The 13,273-nt window shown below is 37.5% G+C and overlaps 1 protein-coding gene across 1 annotated transcript in view; it reads left to right on the forward strand.

The window, feature by feature from the left end:
- Positions 1-13,273, forward strand: part of ANKRD13C (ankyrin repeat domain 13C) — a 90,285-nt gene that overhangs the window by 46,352 nt on the left and 30,660 nt on the right. Inside the window, exons 6-7 of the mRNA XM_061121629.1 lie at positions 1,513-1,579; positions 6,867-7,011. Coding sequence (XP_060977612.1) covers positions 1,513-1,579; positions 6,867-7,011 — 212 coding nt within the window. The remainder of the gene's footprint in view (positions 1-1,512; positions 1,580-6,866; positions 7,012-13,273) is intronic.

Genomic DNA, 13,273 nt, shown 5'->3' on the forward strand with positions numbered 1-13,273 from the left:
CCTTCTGTGCATCTAATTGGTCAAATAAGTAAGAAAGAGGAGCTTTGATCATTTATATAGATTTGTGCCATTATTGGAGAAGGAAACGGCAACCCACTCTAGTGTTCCTGCCTGGAGAATCCCATGGATAGAGAAGCCTGGCAGGCTACAGTCCATGGGGTCATAAAGAGTTGGACATGACTGAAGTGACTTAGCACGCACACGAATATGCCGTTATTACTCTTCTTAACTTCTGTTGTTTTATATAAGGAAAAATTTGATTGGAAAATGATTTCTTATGTTCTTTGACCAGGGTAACTTTTAGGTGATACTCCTTCTGGGCTGTAAACTTTTCTTATTTTTGTAAAATAAAAAGTCTAGAAAACTGTCTTTAATTATGTAATCATTTTAGATTGAATAACCTCTAAAGAATTAAAAAAGCTTTTAATGTTAATTAGAAAATATTCAAAAATTTAGAAAACTTTTGAAAAAGTTAACTAAAAACCTAGCCTTTAGTTTTCTCCAGGGTCTTTCTAACCAGGTTGATTTTTATCACCCATTTTTAAAACACTTGAGTTTTATAAAATATACATGTAATACATCTCACACAGATAAACACACACACATACATACACCTGTACATGTGATGAGATCTTTAATTTCAAGAATTTTGAGTTTCACATTCTTTTCTTTTTTTGGTATATGGTAGTTTAATTTTATAACCTGTTATGTAGATTTATTTATCCATAGAATAACTCATCTTTCCTCAAAATATAGCAGATAATGAGTATTAAAAAGCTATAAGAATATAGCTTATGATATGAATGTGAGCAACACTGGAATGTAGAAATGTATAATTCAATAGTATGATTGTATTTTAAGAACTTTAGAACTAGTGTACATTGAGCTTATTGAGTAATCTATGTATTTAGGATTCAAACACAAATTCAACTAGCTCTAAAAGTGTATTTTTCTATTACACATATTACTTTTCTGGTATTTTATGCAGTTATATATAAAGAATTAGATGGGATCCAGGTTTATCTGGTTACCCCTTCAGGAGGGTTTAGTTACCAAAAGGCCTTGTTTTCTCACTAACAGTAGCATCCTGCAATATGTACTAAGAATGGCACGGCATTAGTTCTTCTACTCTTATTTGTATTTGGTGGTGGGTGGTGGTGATGGTGAAAGTGAAAGTGAAGTCGCTCAGTCGTATCCGACTCTTTGCGACCCCGTGGACTGTAGCCCACCAGGCTCCTCTGTCCATGGGATTCTCCAGGCAAGAATACTGGAGTGGGTTGCCATTTCCTTCTCCAGGTGGTGATGGTAATTACAATTAAATAGTAGATATTTGAAGTTGCTCAAAATTGCTTTGTGTATTATTTTTCAGTGGAAAAATGCTATTTTTAAAGGAAATTATGACAATTTTGATAAAATAGTAAAAGGCTACATTACTGTTCTTCTAATTAAAAAATTTATAATGTCTCAGAACTTTAGGTGGTTATTTTTCACCTTTTCTTTTTACCAATACAGTGCCTTTACTTTCCCGAATTCTGCCTTCTGATGCATGTAAAATATACAAGCAAGGTATCAATATCAGGTAAGGTGATTTTATTTTTCTCTTAGTAACAGATAACTGAGATTTAGAGGAAGCTTTTCTTTCTGTTGTAAAAGCTTATACATGGATGTAGTATTTTATAACTTAAACATGTTATAATATATTCACAATGTTTTATCTCCTTTGAGGTACTAGAGATAAGAAACCAAAGGCATAAAATCATGACTAAAACAAAGGTATTATTGTTCAACTACAGACTATCTAGAAGGCAAGTAGAATGAAGATCATAATACAATACCAAGAAGATTTAAGATGGTCATGCCCCTCTTCCTAGCTTTTTAGGGAATGAGTAACAACATTAGGAGGACCCAACTCTTGTCCTTTTTTACTGCATCCCTTTCCTACTGTTCCCTCCCCTATCTACCCACTCATGCTTCTAGCCATTCATTTATCCATTCTGGTGAATATTTTTTAAGGCTAGTTTTAATTTTCTTCTGTTTTCTTTTTAAATTGATATTTGGATCTAATGGAGAATCTATTTATTTTACTCATTTCAGAATTTTATCATTATTTCTTTATATTAATATAGATGTATTTATAAATGATCACTTTTTCGGCACTCAGCTTTCTTTATGGTCCAACTCTCACATGCGAGCATGACTACTAGAAAAACTGTAGCTTTGAGTAGATGGACCTATGTTATGTTAGCAAAGTGGTATCTCTGCTTTTTAATATGCTATCTAAGTTTGCCATAGCTTTCCTCCAAGGAGCAAATGTCTTTTAATTTCATGGCTTCAGTCACCATCTGCAGTGATTTTGAAGCCCAAGAAAATAAAATCTGTCACTGCTTCCATTTTTTCCCCTTCTGTTTGCCTTGAAGTGATGGGACGACCACATGCCATGATCTTAGTTTTTTTTAATGTTAAGAGTCCCTTGGATAGCAAGGAGATCAAACCAGTCAATCCTGAATGAAATCAGCCCTGAACATTCATTGGAAGGACTGATGCTGAAGTTGAAGCTCCAATACTTTGTCACCTGATGCAAAGAGCTGAGTCATTGGAAAAGACCCTCATGCTCGGAAAGACTGAAGGCAAAAGGAGAAGTGGGTGGCAGAGGATGAGGTGGTTAGTTAGTATCACTGACTGAATGGACATGAATTGGAGTAAATTCTGGGAGATAGTGGAGGACAGAGGTGTCTGGTGTGCTGCAGTCCATGGTGTTGCAGAGTTGGACACGACTTAGCATTGAACAACAAATAATATAAATGATACCAATTTAAGCTATATAGGATGCTAGTGAATATGCCAACTTTTTTTTAACTAGCCGTACTGTGTGGCTTGTGGGATTTTAGTTTCCCAACCAGGGATCAAACTTGGGCCCTGAGCGTTAAGAGCGCAGAGTCCTAACCACTAGACTGCCAGGAGATGTCCCCATTTTAATGTATTCATATTAGTATATTTACATATGTATACATATAATTTTATATGCCTATGTTTATAAAAATTCACAATATTAATTTGAGTATGTAGAGGTCTAGAATTAGAGATGTCTTAAAAAGTTATATAAACTCTTCATTTTATAGATTAGAAAGTTCAGAAAGGTGAAGTGATTTTTATGAGCATATTGCAAATTAATGGCTGAGCCAGGACGTCTCTGATTTACTGTCTTTTTATCATGTGACTTCTTATCACATCACAAGACAGAAATTTAAAGAAAATCAACTGTTTATGAGGTTAATTATTAAGTATGATGAATTATAATGAAGAGATGACCTTTAGTTAGAAATAAATTCTAGGGTAATTATTCTCAAGCAAAATTCTATTGGTTAGGGTAGAGTTTTCTGGGTTTTTCTTTTTTAAATATAACCTCGTCAGATATTGCTCATCATGAAAGTTCTCATGCACATTAAATTTATGGTCATTACAGAAACCTTGGAAAACACAGTATAGATGAAAAAATATGAAAGGATTTGTTAATGATGTAGATTTAATTCAGTAGCCTATTGTTAGCAATATATTATGGATTTCAAAAAATTATTCATCAGTTTAAAAATTTTTAATATAGGTACTTGCCAAAATTAGTAGATAATTTGGGAGAATAGTATTGTCTTCCATGTGCTGCATTAAAGGTTAGTTTTAGTTCCGTTTGATTCTTAAATTTAGGAGAAAAGGAGCTTCTTTCTTTTAAAAAATTATTTCTCATATATATATATATATCTTTTAAAAGTAAATGACATGATACATATTACATAATAAATATAGATGATAAAAAAAAACCCCACAAAATGGCTAAGATAGACATATGAGAATAAGAGCCTGAGAGAATAATTGTGTCAAAGAATGTAGCTTAAGGGAAGCTGCTGTAGTTTAGTAAGACACTGAAGCCTGGAGCTTGCCAGCAGGTGAGCTCTTTACTGAGGTTGAAGGAGTGATAGGTTCAAACTGCTGGTTATCAAAGTTAACTAGAGTAACGGAGAAGCTGCATTTAGGAATGTATGGTAAAGGTTTTTCGCATAGATGAAGAATTAAAAGAAAAACAAGTTTCTTAACATGAAATAAAAACTTTCACATTTAAATATCATGAGATAATTAGTTCTTTTAAACATCACTTCAAATGACTTTTACTTGTATCTCATGACAGCAGTGTGATTATTTAAAGTATCTTCTTTGGGAATTCCCTGGCGATCAAGTTAGTTAGGACTGCATTGCTTTCACTACCAAGAACACAGATTCCATCTCTGGTTGGGGAACTAAGATCCTGCAAGCTGCATGGGCAAAAAACAACACAATATATTCTTTGGTGTCTAGGAGAAATTCATATTTTAGTAGCAATAATAACATGAACAACTTTATTGTTGAGAATACTAATAGATATTTTCACTATTAATAATTTTAAGGTAATATATAGCCATTGACCTAAATAATCTTTGCGAACTGTCTCATTTGAGCTCTTCCTATCTCAAGGGTAGGCCCTATTTTTCTTTTCACTGTTACTTGGGCACTTATCAAGTTTTTATCTGTAAAGGAACATTTTCTATTTGCACCTTTGCATTTGTATAAAGAGCTGTATGTCCTTCATGGTGAATTACATGGTAAAAATTAGAAGTATTTAGGCTCATTAAGCTGAAAGCCAAGGACTAGTTAATACGTTAAAATATCACCATGATAAATTATATCATTATGAGGCATGTTTGATACAGCTTACTATGCCATCTAATATGTCTAATATCTAAGTTGTATTAGATGGTCTTTCAGTTGCAAATTATGGAAACACATATAAAATAAAAATTGACAATGACTGGTTTTAGGTGTGGCTAGATTTAAGGGCTCAAATGTCGCCAGTGTCAGTCTGTCTTTGTCTCTCTGTGCATCTTTTCTCTCACCCCCATCCCTTGCAATCCGCTACTATTCTCACCCAGAATGGGCAAGAAGGGAGTGGAGGCAAAAAGACTATTCTGGCCCAGACTTCTTTTTTTGAGGGGTATAGAGTTCCCTGGTAGCTGAAGCATGGAGTCCAAATAGGCCAGTCATATAAAATGATCTGTCCGCTCTTTGAGACTTCAGTAGCCCACATCTTATAGAGGTAGGAGATAAGCCCCTTTTATGGGCATCATTTTCTCTTGTGCCACATGTACAAGCAATAACAGAATATGTTTAGTAGACAAGCACCAACAGTGCAGTAGCAGGCCACTGAAACTGGACCAGGAGTAAGAATTCAACTATAAAACAGCAGGTCAAGTTCACTCCTACAGGAGTTGGTGCCTTGCTATTTTTTTAGGACTTCTTATTTGACTCTGAGGGGTGTATATATTTTACATGGCTCAGAAAAGAGCTTCTTATACATAGGTTAATCATACTTCCCTGTTCATCTCTGTTGCCCTAGTAAAATTATTAATAGTGTCACCTTCACTTTTAAGTTACTAGTTTGGGTGTTAAATTATATGTAACCTTGGTTACTCTTTTGATGCAGCCTGTGAAATATGTTCCATTTTTCAACTTCTCCTATAAAGGGAAACTAGTAATGCCCACTCATTTGCCTTGTCTATGGTGAGAATGGAAAATCCTACAAAGTAATGAATGAGTTCTTATATTGTGTTAGAAACTCAGTAGCCAGGGCGGACCTCTCACAAAGACTTAAAAGAAATTTTCTTTTGGGTGTGATCAGCATTTCTTAACAGCTGTGTGAACCTATTTCTTAGATTAAGGACTGTGTTTTGAGCAGCCAGTCAGAGAGGTCCTGATATGGTGATCTGGAGACCACAAAGCCTTGGGCAAGATTGAAGCACATCAGGGTACTTGTAAACTTTTCCACTCCATTATTCTCTCTAATTTCACCAAGTAGTGGTTTCTAGAATTTATTTGAGACCAACCCATTGGGTCAACCATGTCAGGTCTTGGTTACAATGAACACAACAAACATACAGGTGTTTGAATACATGAATATTTGTCATAGGAAAGATCCATAATGTTTCAGGCTGTGGAGATGTTAGAAAAGAAAATGTTGGGAAAGAGAATGCTAATCTGAATCTGAAGAGTCAAACAAAAAGGCCAAGAATTTGGAGTAAATCAAATGGTTTATTGCATTGAAGTATGAAGCAAGGTTTAGTACTGTATGATTAAGCATCAGCATTGATTCAGCTCGCAAGGACCAGACTGTGGACACACAGTCCTTAATCTGAGAATGTGGTCCATCCATTGCTATACTCTTCATATATGCAGCAGACCTTTGAACAGTACTGGTTTGAACTACTTGGGCCTTCTTATACACAGATCTTTTTTCAGTAAGTATATATTTAGTACTACATGATCCAAGGTTGGTTGAATCTGAGAGTGTGGAAATGTACATATGGAGGGCCAACTGTGAAGTTATATATGGAGGGGATGGGAGAGTCAGTGCTCCAGACCCCTGTGGTCAAGGGTCAGCTGTACTCTGCTGAGCTAGCAACTTGGTCTTAAAGGGATCAAAAAGTGTTAGACAGATTTGCTTTTCTTTTCTGCCCTTCTTCCTTAAGGTCAGCAAGGGCAGGAAATAGAACGGGGTACAGGTAGAGAAATGCATCGGCAATGGGAAAACAACCTTTCTCCTGCTGGATTAGTGAAGTTATACATTCAGGAAAATGAAATATAGGTAAAACTGAATATATATTTAAATATTCTTTTCGTGTTTTTTAATGAGATATTTTAAATTAAGCTCTTAGCTATAAGTTTGGCTTTGAAATATGGTATTAGCCTCTTGGTTTGAGTTTAGAAGGAACAAAGCTTGTTTCATTAATATGGAGTTTTATTGAAATTTTATTTGTCAGAATTTCTCATCTATCCATCTTTCACAGGCTTGACACTACTCTCATAGACTTTAGTGACATGAAGTGCCAACGAGGGGATTTAAGCTTCATTTTCAATGGGGATGCGGCACCCTCTGAATCTTTTGTAGTATTAGACAATGAACAAAAAGTTTATCAGCGAATACACCATGAGGTGAGCATGTTGAGCAAATTCCTGTAAATTGTTTAAAAAAAATGTCTGTGTATGCAGCCAAGCCTCAGTGTAATTGTTTTGAAAGGCATAAGACATAATTGAGATGGTTTATTCCCAAAGTTTCCATTTTCTTACCTCTAGTTTTTAAAAAATTTTTTTGTTATCATCTGTTCTTTATCCTGACTAAACTATTGAGTCTGTTTGCTCATAATTCACTGATGATCTCCTGGTTAAATAAACTCTAACTTCTTGTAGTTCTCATTTATTGAACCTGCTCTGGCCCTACTTTATTTTAGGGTTGTGAACCATCTCTTTCTCTTTAATATGACCGCCTCTTTTGGTTCTTTGTACCCTTTTACTTTCCCTAACTCTTTGGCTAGCTTTCTTTTCTCTTTCTTTTTGCTCTTAAAGTGTAAAATTATATTCCTTCTAAACACCATATCTCCATATTGGTTTTGCCTCTACAACCACCTTTGAAAAACCATGTGCACCATTATCTTGATCCGTTGTTCCCTGAAAGCTCCTTGCCCTGCTATAAACCAAAGAAACAGCTTTTCTAGTATCTATGTATATCATTGATAGCCCTACAGATGTTCTTAAATCAACATTTTGTTTTATCACTGTTGCTTTTATTTTGTTTTTATTTTTATTTTATGCAGGCACACATAGTTGATAACAGAGCAAGATTCTTAAACAGCATATTGATATGATCAAAAAGTAATTTACGTGAATTAATTTTACATAGTTCTTTGACTTTTCCTCCTTCCCTCCCTTCCTTAAACATTTATCAAGGACTTAATAAAATGCATCTAGACACTGCTAGGTGCTATGTATGGAGAAGGAAATGGCTACCCACTCCAGTATTCCTGCCTGGAGAATCCTGTGGACAGAGGAGCCTGGAGGGCTGCTGTCCGCGGGGTCACACAGAGTCAGACACGACTGAAGCGACTTAGCATGCATGCAGGCATTGGAGAAGGAAGTGGCAACCCACTCCAGTATTCCTGCCTGGAGAATCCTGTGGACAGAGGAGCCTGGTGGGCCGCCGTCTGTGGGGTCGCACAGAGTCAGACACGGCTGGAGCGACCTGGCAGCAGCAGGTGCTGTGTATAGTGGCTTTTTGTATTAACAGTATACAGTTTGTCCCTTGGTATCTGCCGGGGAATGATGCTAGGAACCCCGAGGTTACCAAAATCCACAGACACACAAGTAAATAGTTGTACAATGTAAATGCCTTGTAAATAGTTGACTGGACTTCGTGGCAAGTTTAAATTATGGTTTTTGGAACTTTCTGGAATCTTTTCCCCAAATATTTTTCATCCTTGGTTGGTTGTATCTGTAGATGTGGAACCTGTAAATATGGAGAGCCAACTGTATATCAGTTACTATCATATATGAATACAGAGTTGCAAAGAATAGCAAGGAGAGAGAAGAAAGGCTTTCTAAGTGATCAATGCAAAGAGATAGAGGAAAACAATAGAATGGGAAAGACTAGAGGTTTCTTCAAGAAAATGTGAGCTAGTAAGGGAACATTTCATGCAAAGATGTGCACAATAAAGAACAGAAATGGTATGGACCTAACAGAAACAGAAGATATTAAGAAGAGGTGGCAAGAATACACAGAAGAACTATACAAAAAAGATCTTAATGACCAGATAAAATCCACAATGGTGTAATCACTCAGCTAGAGCTAGACATCCTGGAGTGCGAAGTTGGGTGGGTGTTAAGATGCATCACTATGAACAAAGCTAGTGGAGGTGACAGAATTCCAGTTGAACTATTTCACATCCTAAAAGATGATGCTGTCAAAGTGCTGCACTCAACATGCCAGCAAATCCGGAAAACTCAGCAGTGGTCACAGGACTGGAAAAGGTCAGTTTTCATTCCAATCCCAAAGAGTATGTCAAGGCTGTATATTGTCACCCTGCTTATTTAACTTATATGCAGAGTACATCATGCAGAATGCTGGGCTGGATGAAGCACAAGCTGGAATCAAGATTGCCAGGAGAAATATCAATAACCTCAGATATTCAGATGACCACCCTTATGGCAGAAAGCAAAGAGGAACTAAAGAGCCTCTTGATGGAAGAGGAGAGTGAAAAGACTGGCTTAAAACTTGACATTCAGAAAACTAAGAACATGGCATCCAGTTCCATCAGTTCATGGTAAATAGGTGGGGAAACAGTGGAAACAGTGACTTTATTATCTTGGGTTCAAAATCACTGCAGATGGTGATGAAATTAAAAGATGCTTGCTGATTGGAAGAAAAGCTGTGACAAACCTAGATAGCATATTAAAAAGCAGCCACATCTCTCTGTACAAAGGTCCGTCTAGTCAAAGCTATAGTTTTTCCAGTAATCATGTATGGATGTGAGAGTTGGACCGTAAAGAAAACTGAACGTCAAAGAATTGATGCTTTTGAAATGTGGTGTTGGAGAAAACTCTCTCTGAGAGTCCCTGGGACAGCAAGAAGATCAAACCACTCAATCCTAAAGGAAATCAATCCTGAATATTCCTTGGAAGGACTGATGCTGAAGCTGAAGCTCCAAAACTTTGGCTACCTGATGTGAAGAGCTGACTCATTTGAAAAGACCCTGATGCTGGGAAAGATTGAAGGCGGGAGGAGAAGAGGACAGCAGAGGATGAGATGGTTGGATGGCATCACCAACTCAATGGACATGAATTTGAGTAAGCTGTGGGCGTTGGTGATGGACAGGGAAGCCTGGCATGCTGCAGTCTATGGAGTTGCAGAGAAATGGACACAACTGAGTGTCTGAACTGAACTGAACTGATGAAGCATTAAATGCCAGTATATCGGGACTGTATTCTAAATACTTTAAAGCTCTTCTCATTAAATCCTTAAATAACCTGTCTAAATAGTATCATCTCTATTTTATAGACAAAAACATTGAGGCTTATAAATATTAAATAATACCTCTAAGGTCACACAGTGAGTATGCCAGGTGGATTGGAAAAGGAGAGAATGGAAGGGGGGAAAATACGTGTTTTTATGGTTATAGGCATACTTTATTGCATTTCACAGATACTGCATTTTTTACGAATTGAAGGTTTGTGGCAAGTCTGTTGCTGCTGTTTTACCAACAGCATTTGCTTAACTTCATGTCTGTGTGTAAAGTGAAGAAGAACTAAAGAGCCTCTTGATGAAAGTGAAAGAGGAGGGTGAAAAAGTTGGCTTAAAACTCAACATTCAGAAAACTGAGATCCTGGCATCTGGTCCTGTCACTTCATGGCAAATAGATGGTGAAACAGTGGAAACAGTGGCTGACTTTATTTTTTTTGGGCTCCAAAATCACTGCAGATGGTGATTGCAGCCATGAAATTAAAAAACGCTTACCCCTTGGAAGGAAAGTTATGACCAACCTACACAGCATATTAAAAAGCAGAGACATTATTTTGCCAAAAAAAGGTCCATCTAGCCAAGGCTTTGGTTTTTCCAGTAGTCATGTATGGATGTGAGACTTGGACGATAAAGAAAGCTGAGTGCAGAAGAACTGATGCTTTTGAACTGTGGTGTTGGAGAAGACTGTTGAGAGTCCTTTGGATTGCAAGGAGATCCAACCAGTCCATCCTAAAGGAGATCAGTCCTGGGTGTTCTTTGGAAGGACTGATGTTGAAGCTGAAACTCCAGTAGTTTGGCCACCTGATGCAAAGAGTTGACTAATTTGAAAAGACCCTGATGCTGGGACAGATTGAGGGCAGGATGAGAAGGGGATGACAGAGGAAGAGATGGTTGGATGGCATCACCAATTCGATTGGACATGAGTTTGGATAAGCTCCGGGAGTTGGTGATGGATAGGGAGGCCTGGTGTGCTGTGGTTCATGAGGTTGCAAAGAGTTGGACACGACTGAGCAACTGAACTGAACTGAACTGAAATATTTTGAATCCTCACCAGCAAACAGATTATGACTTGCTGCAGGTTCAGATGATGGCTAGCATTTTTTAGCAATAAAGTATATTGATATTTTAAAATTAAGGTATGTACCTTGCTTTTTAAGCATGATGGTATTGCACACTGCACAGACTATATATAGTGTACATGATGGTGGTGTCACTGATACATTGGAGCATTTGGGAAAGGAAGTAGGGTTCGGGGTTTTAGGTGATGTTGATAATGAATCCATTGCTGATATCAGTGCGCTTGTTTCAACCTTCTCTTTATATAGACGTCTCTGAAGTGTTTTCTATTACTAGTAACTCATTTCTTATCATTTCATTTCCTTGTGATTTGACTTTGGCCAATAGATATTCTTTTCCCATGTTTCCGTCTTACTCTCTTTTGCCTCTTCCTTTTTCTCTGTTTCATTTCAGTTCAGTCACTCAATCGTGTCTGACTCTTTGCGACCCCATGAACTACAGCACTGCAGGCCTCCCTGTCCATCACCAACTCCCGGAGCCTACCCAAAGTCATGTCCATTGAGTCAGTGATGCCATCCAACCGTCTCATCCTCTGTCGTCCCCTTCTCCTCCTACCTTAAATCTTTCCCAACATCAGGGTCTTTTCAAATTAGTCAACTCTTTGCATCAGGTGGCCAAACTACTGGAGTTTCAGCTTCAACATCAGTCCTTCCAAAGAACACCCAGGACTGATCTCCTTTAGGATGGACTGGTTGGATCTCCTTGCAGTCCAAGGGACTCTCAAGAGTCTTCTCCAGCACCACAGTTCAAAAGCATCAATTCTTCAGCGCTCAGCTTTCTTTATAGTCCAACTTTCACATCCATACATGACTACTGGAAAAACCATAGTCTTAACTAGATGGACCTTTTTTGGCAAAGTAATGTCTCTGCTTTTAATATGCTGTCTAGGTTGTTCATAACTTTCCTTCCAAGGAGTAAGCGTTTTTTAATTTCATGGCTGCAATCACCATCTGCAGTGATTTTGGAGCACCCCAAAAATAAAGTTAGCCACTGTTTCCCCATCTATTTGCCATGAAGTCATGGGACCAGATGCCGTGATCTTAGTTTTCTGAATGTTGAGCTTTAAGCCAACTTTTTCACTTTCCTCTTTCACTTTCTTTAAGAGGCTCTTTCTCTGCTTACTTCTTGAATATTGATAGGCCCTTGATGTTGTTCTCATTTTTACAAATTGCCAGAATATCCCCATAGCTCTCACTACCTCTTATGAGTTGATAATTCACGAGTATATACTTGTAACTCAGTTCTTCTGAGTGGGGACCTATTTAAATGCCTATTTTGTATTATATGTGTCTCTTAAGTACCTCAAAATTCAGTTTATTGAAGACTTAACTCATTATTTTCCCTCCAGTGTGCCTGTTCTCCCATTTTCTTTCTTTTGGTGATTGACATCATTTTCTGTTCAGAAAGCTTGTAATGTTTTGGACATCTTTTCTTGTACTCTCAGGTTCCTAATTAGAGAGCATGTGTGGTTATTCTTGTCCTCCTAATGCCTTATGGGTGCATGATGCTAAGTCGCTTCAGTCGTGTCCGCCTCTGTGCGACCCCATGCACAGCAGCCCACCAGCTGCCTCTGTCCACAGGATTCTCCAGGCAATAATACTGGAGTGGGTTGCCATTTCCCTCTCCAAATGCCTTATAATTATCCCTTTTTTATTCATGCTGTTATTGCCATAGTTTAGATAATTGTCTCACATATTGGAGATAGGTTGAACATTGAAAACATATTCATGAAACTTGTCTTCCTTAAACACACTTTAAAAGTTCCCTATTGCCAAGAAGAATGAAGTCCAGTTTCCTCCTCGTGGCATGGTTCCTTCATGATGTGGCTTTTGCTGACTTTTCCCTTGTTTGCCTTACCTTGTTATCATAGCTACCCTCATGCTGAACTCTTTGCAGTTTTTTCCAGGCTATTTAGTATTCCATTTCTTTGTTCATGTTGTTTCCACTTCCAGGAATACACTTCTTACACTCTCACCCTGTGGGATACCTGCTTAGTGTGGTTACTTCCTCCCCTCCTGGGTGACTATTCTTTTCTTGATGCTCCACTAAATCTGGTACTGTAGAGCTTCTAGTGCTATTTCTTTCTTCTTCTTCTTCTTTTTTTAATCTATATGGCATTCTTCTGTTTGGGGGCGAAGCTCCTCAAAGGTGTGGGGTTCTTTTAGTTGTATTCTCTGGTACTTAATACAGCCATCAGTACATTCTAAGCTAGAGTTTGCCAAACTCTTTCTGTAAGGGAGAGAGTCAATATTTTAGATATTTAAATATATTTATGGGGTCATATGCTCTCTGTCACAGCTACTCACCTCTGTTGTTATTAATGTAAAA

Source organism: Dama dama, chromosome 20 (genome assembly GCF_033118175.1).
Source record: "Dama dama isolate Ldn47 chromosome 20, ASM3311817v1, whole genome shotgun sequence".
NCBI lineage: Eukaryota > Metazoa > Chordata > Mammalia > Artiodactyla > Cervidae > Dama > Dama dama.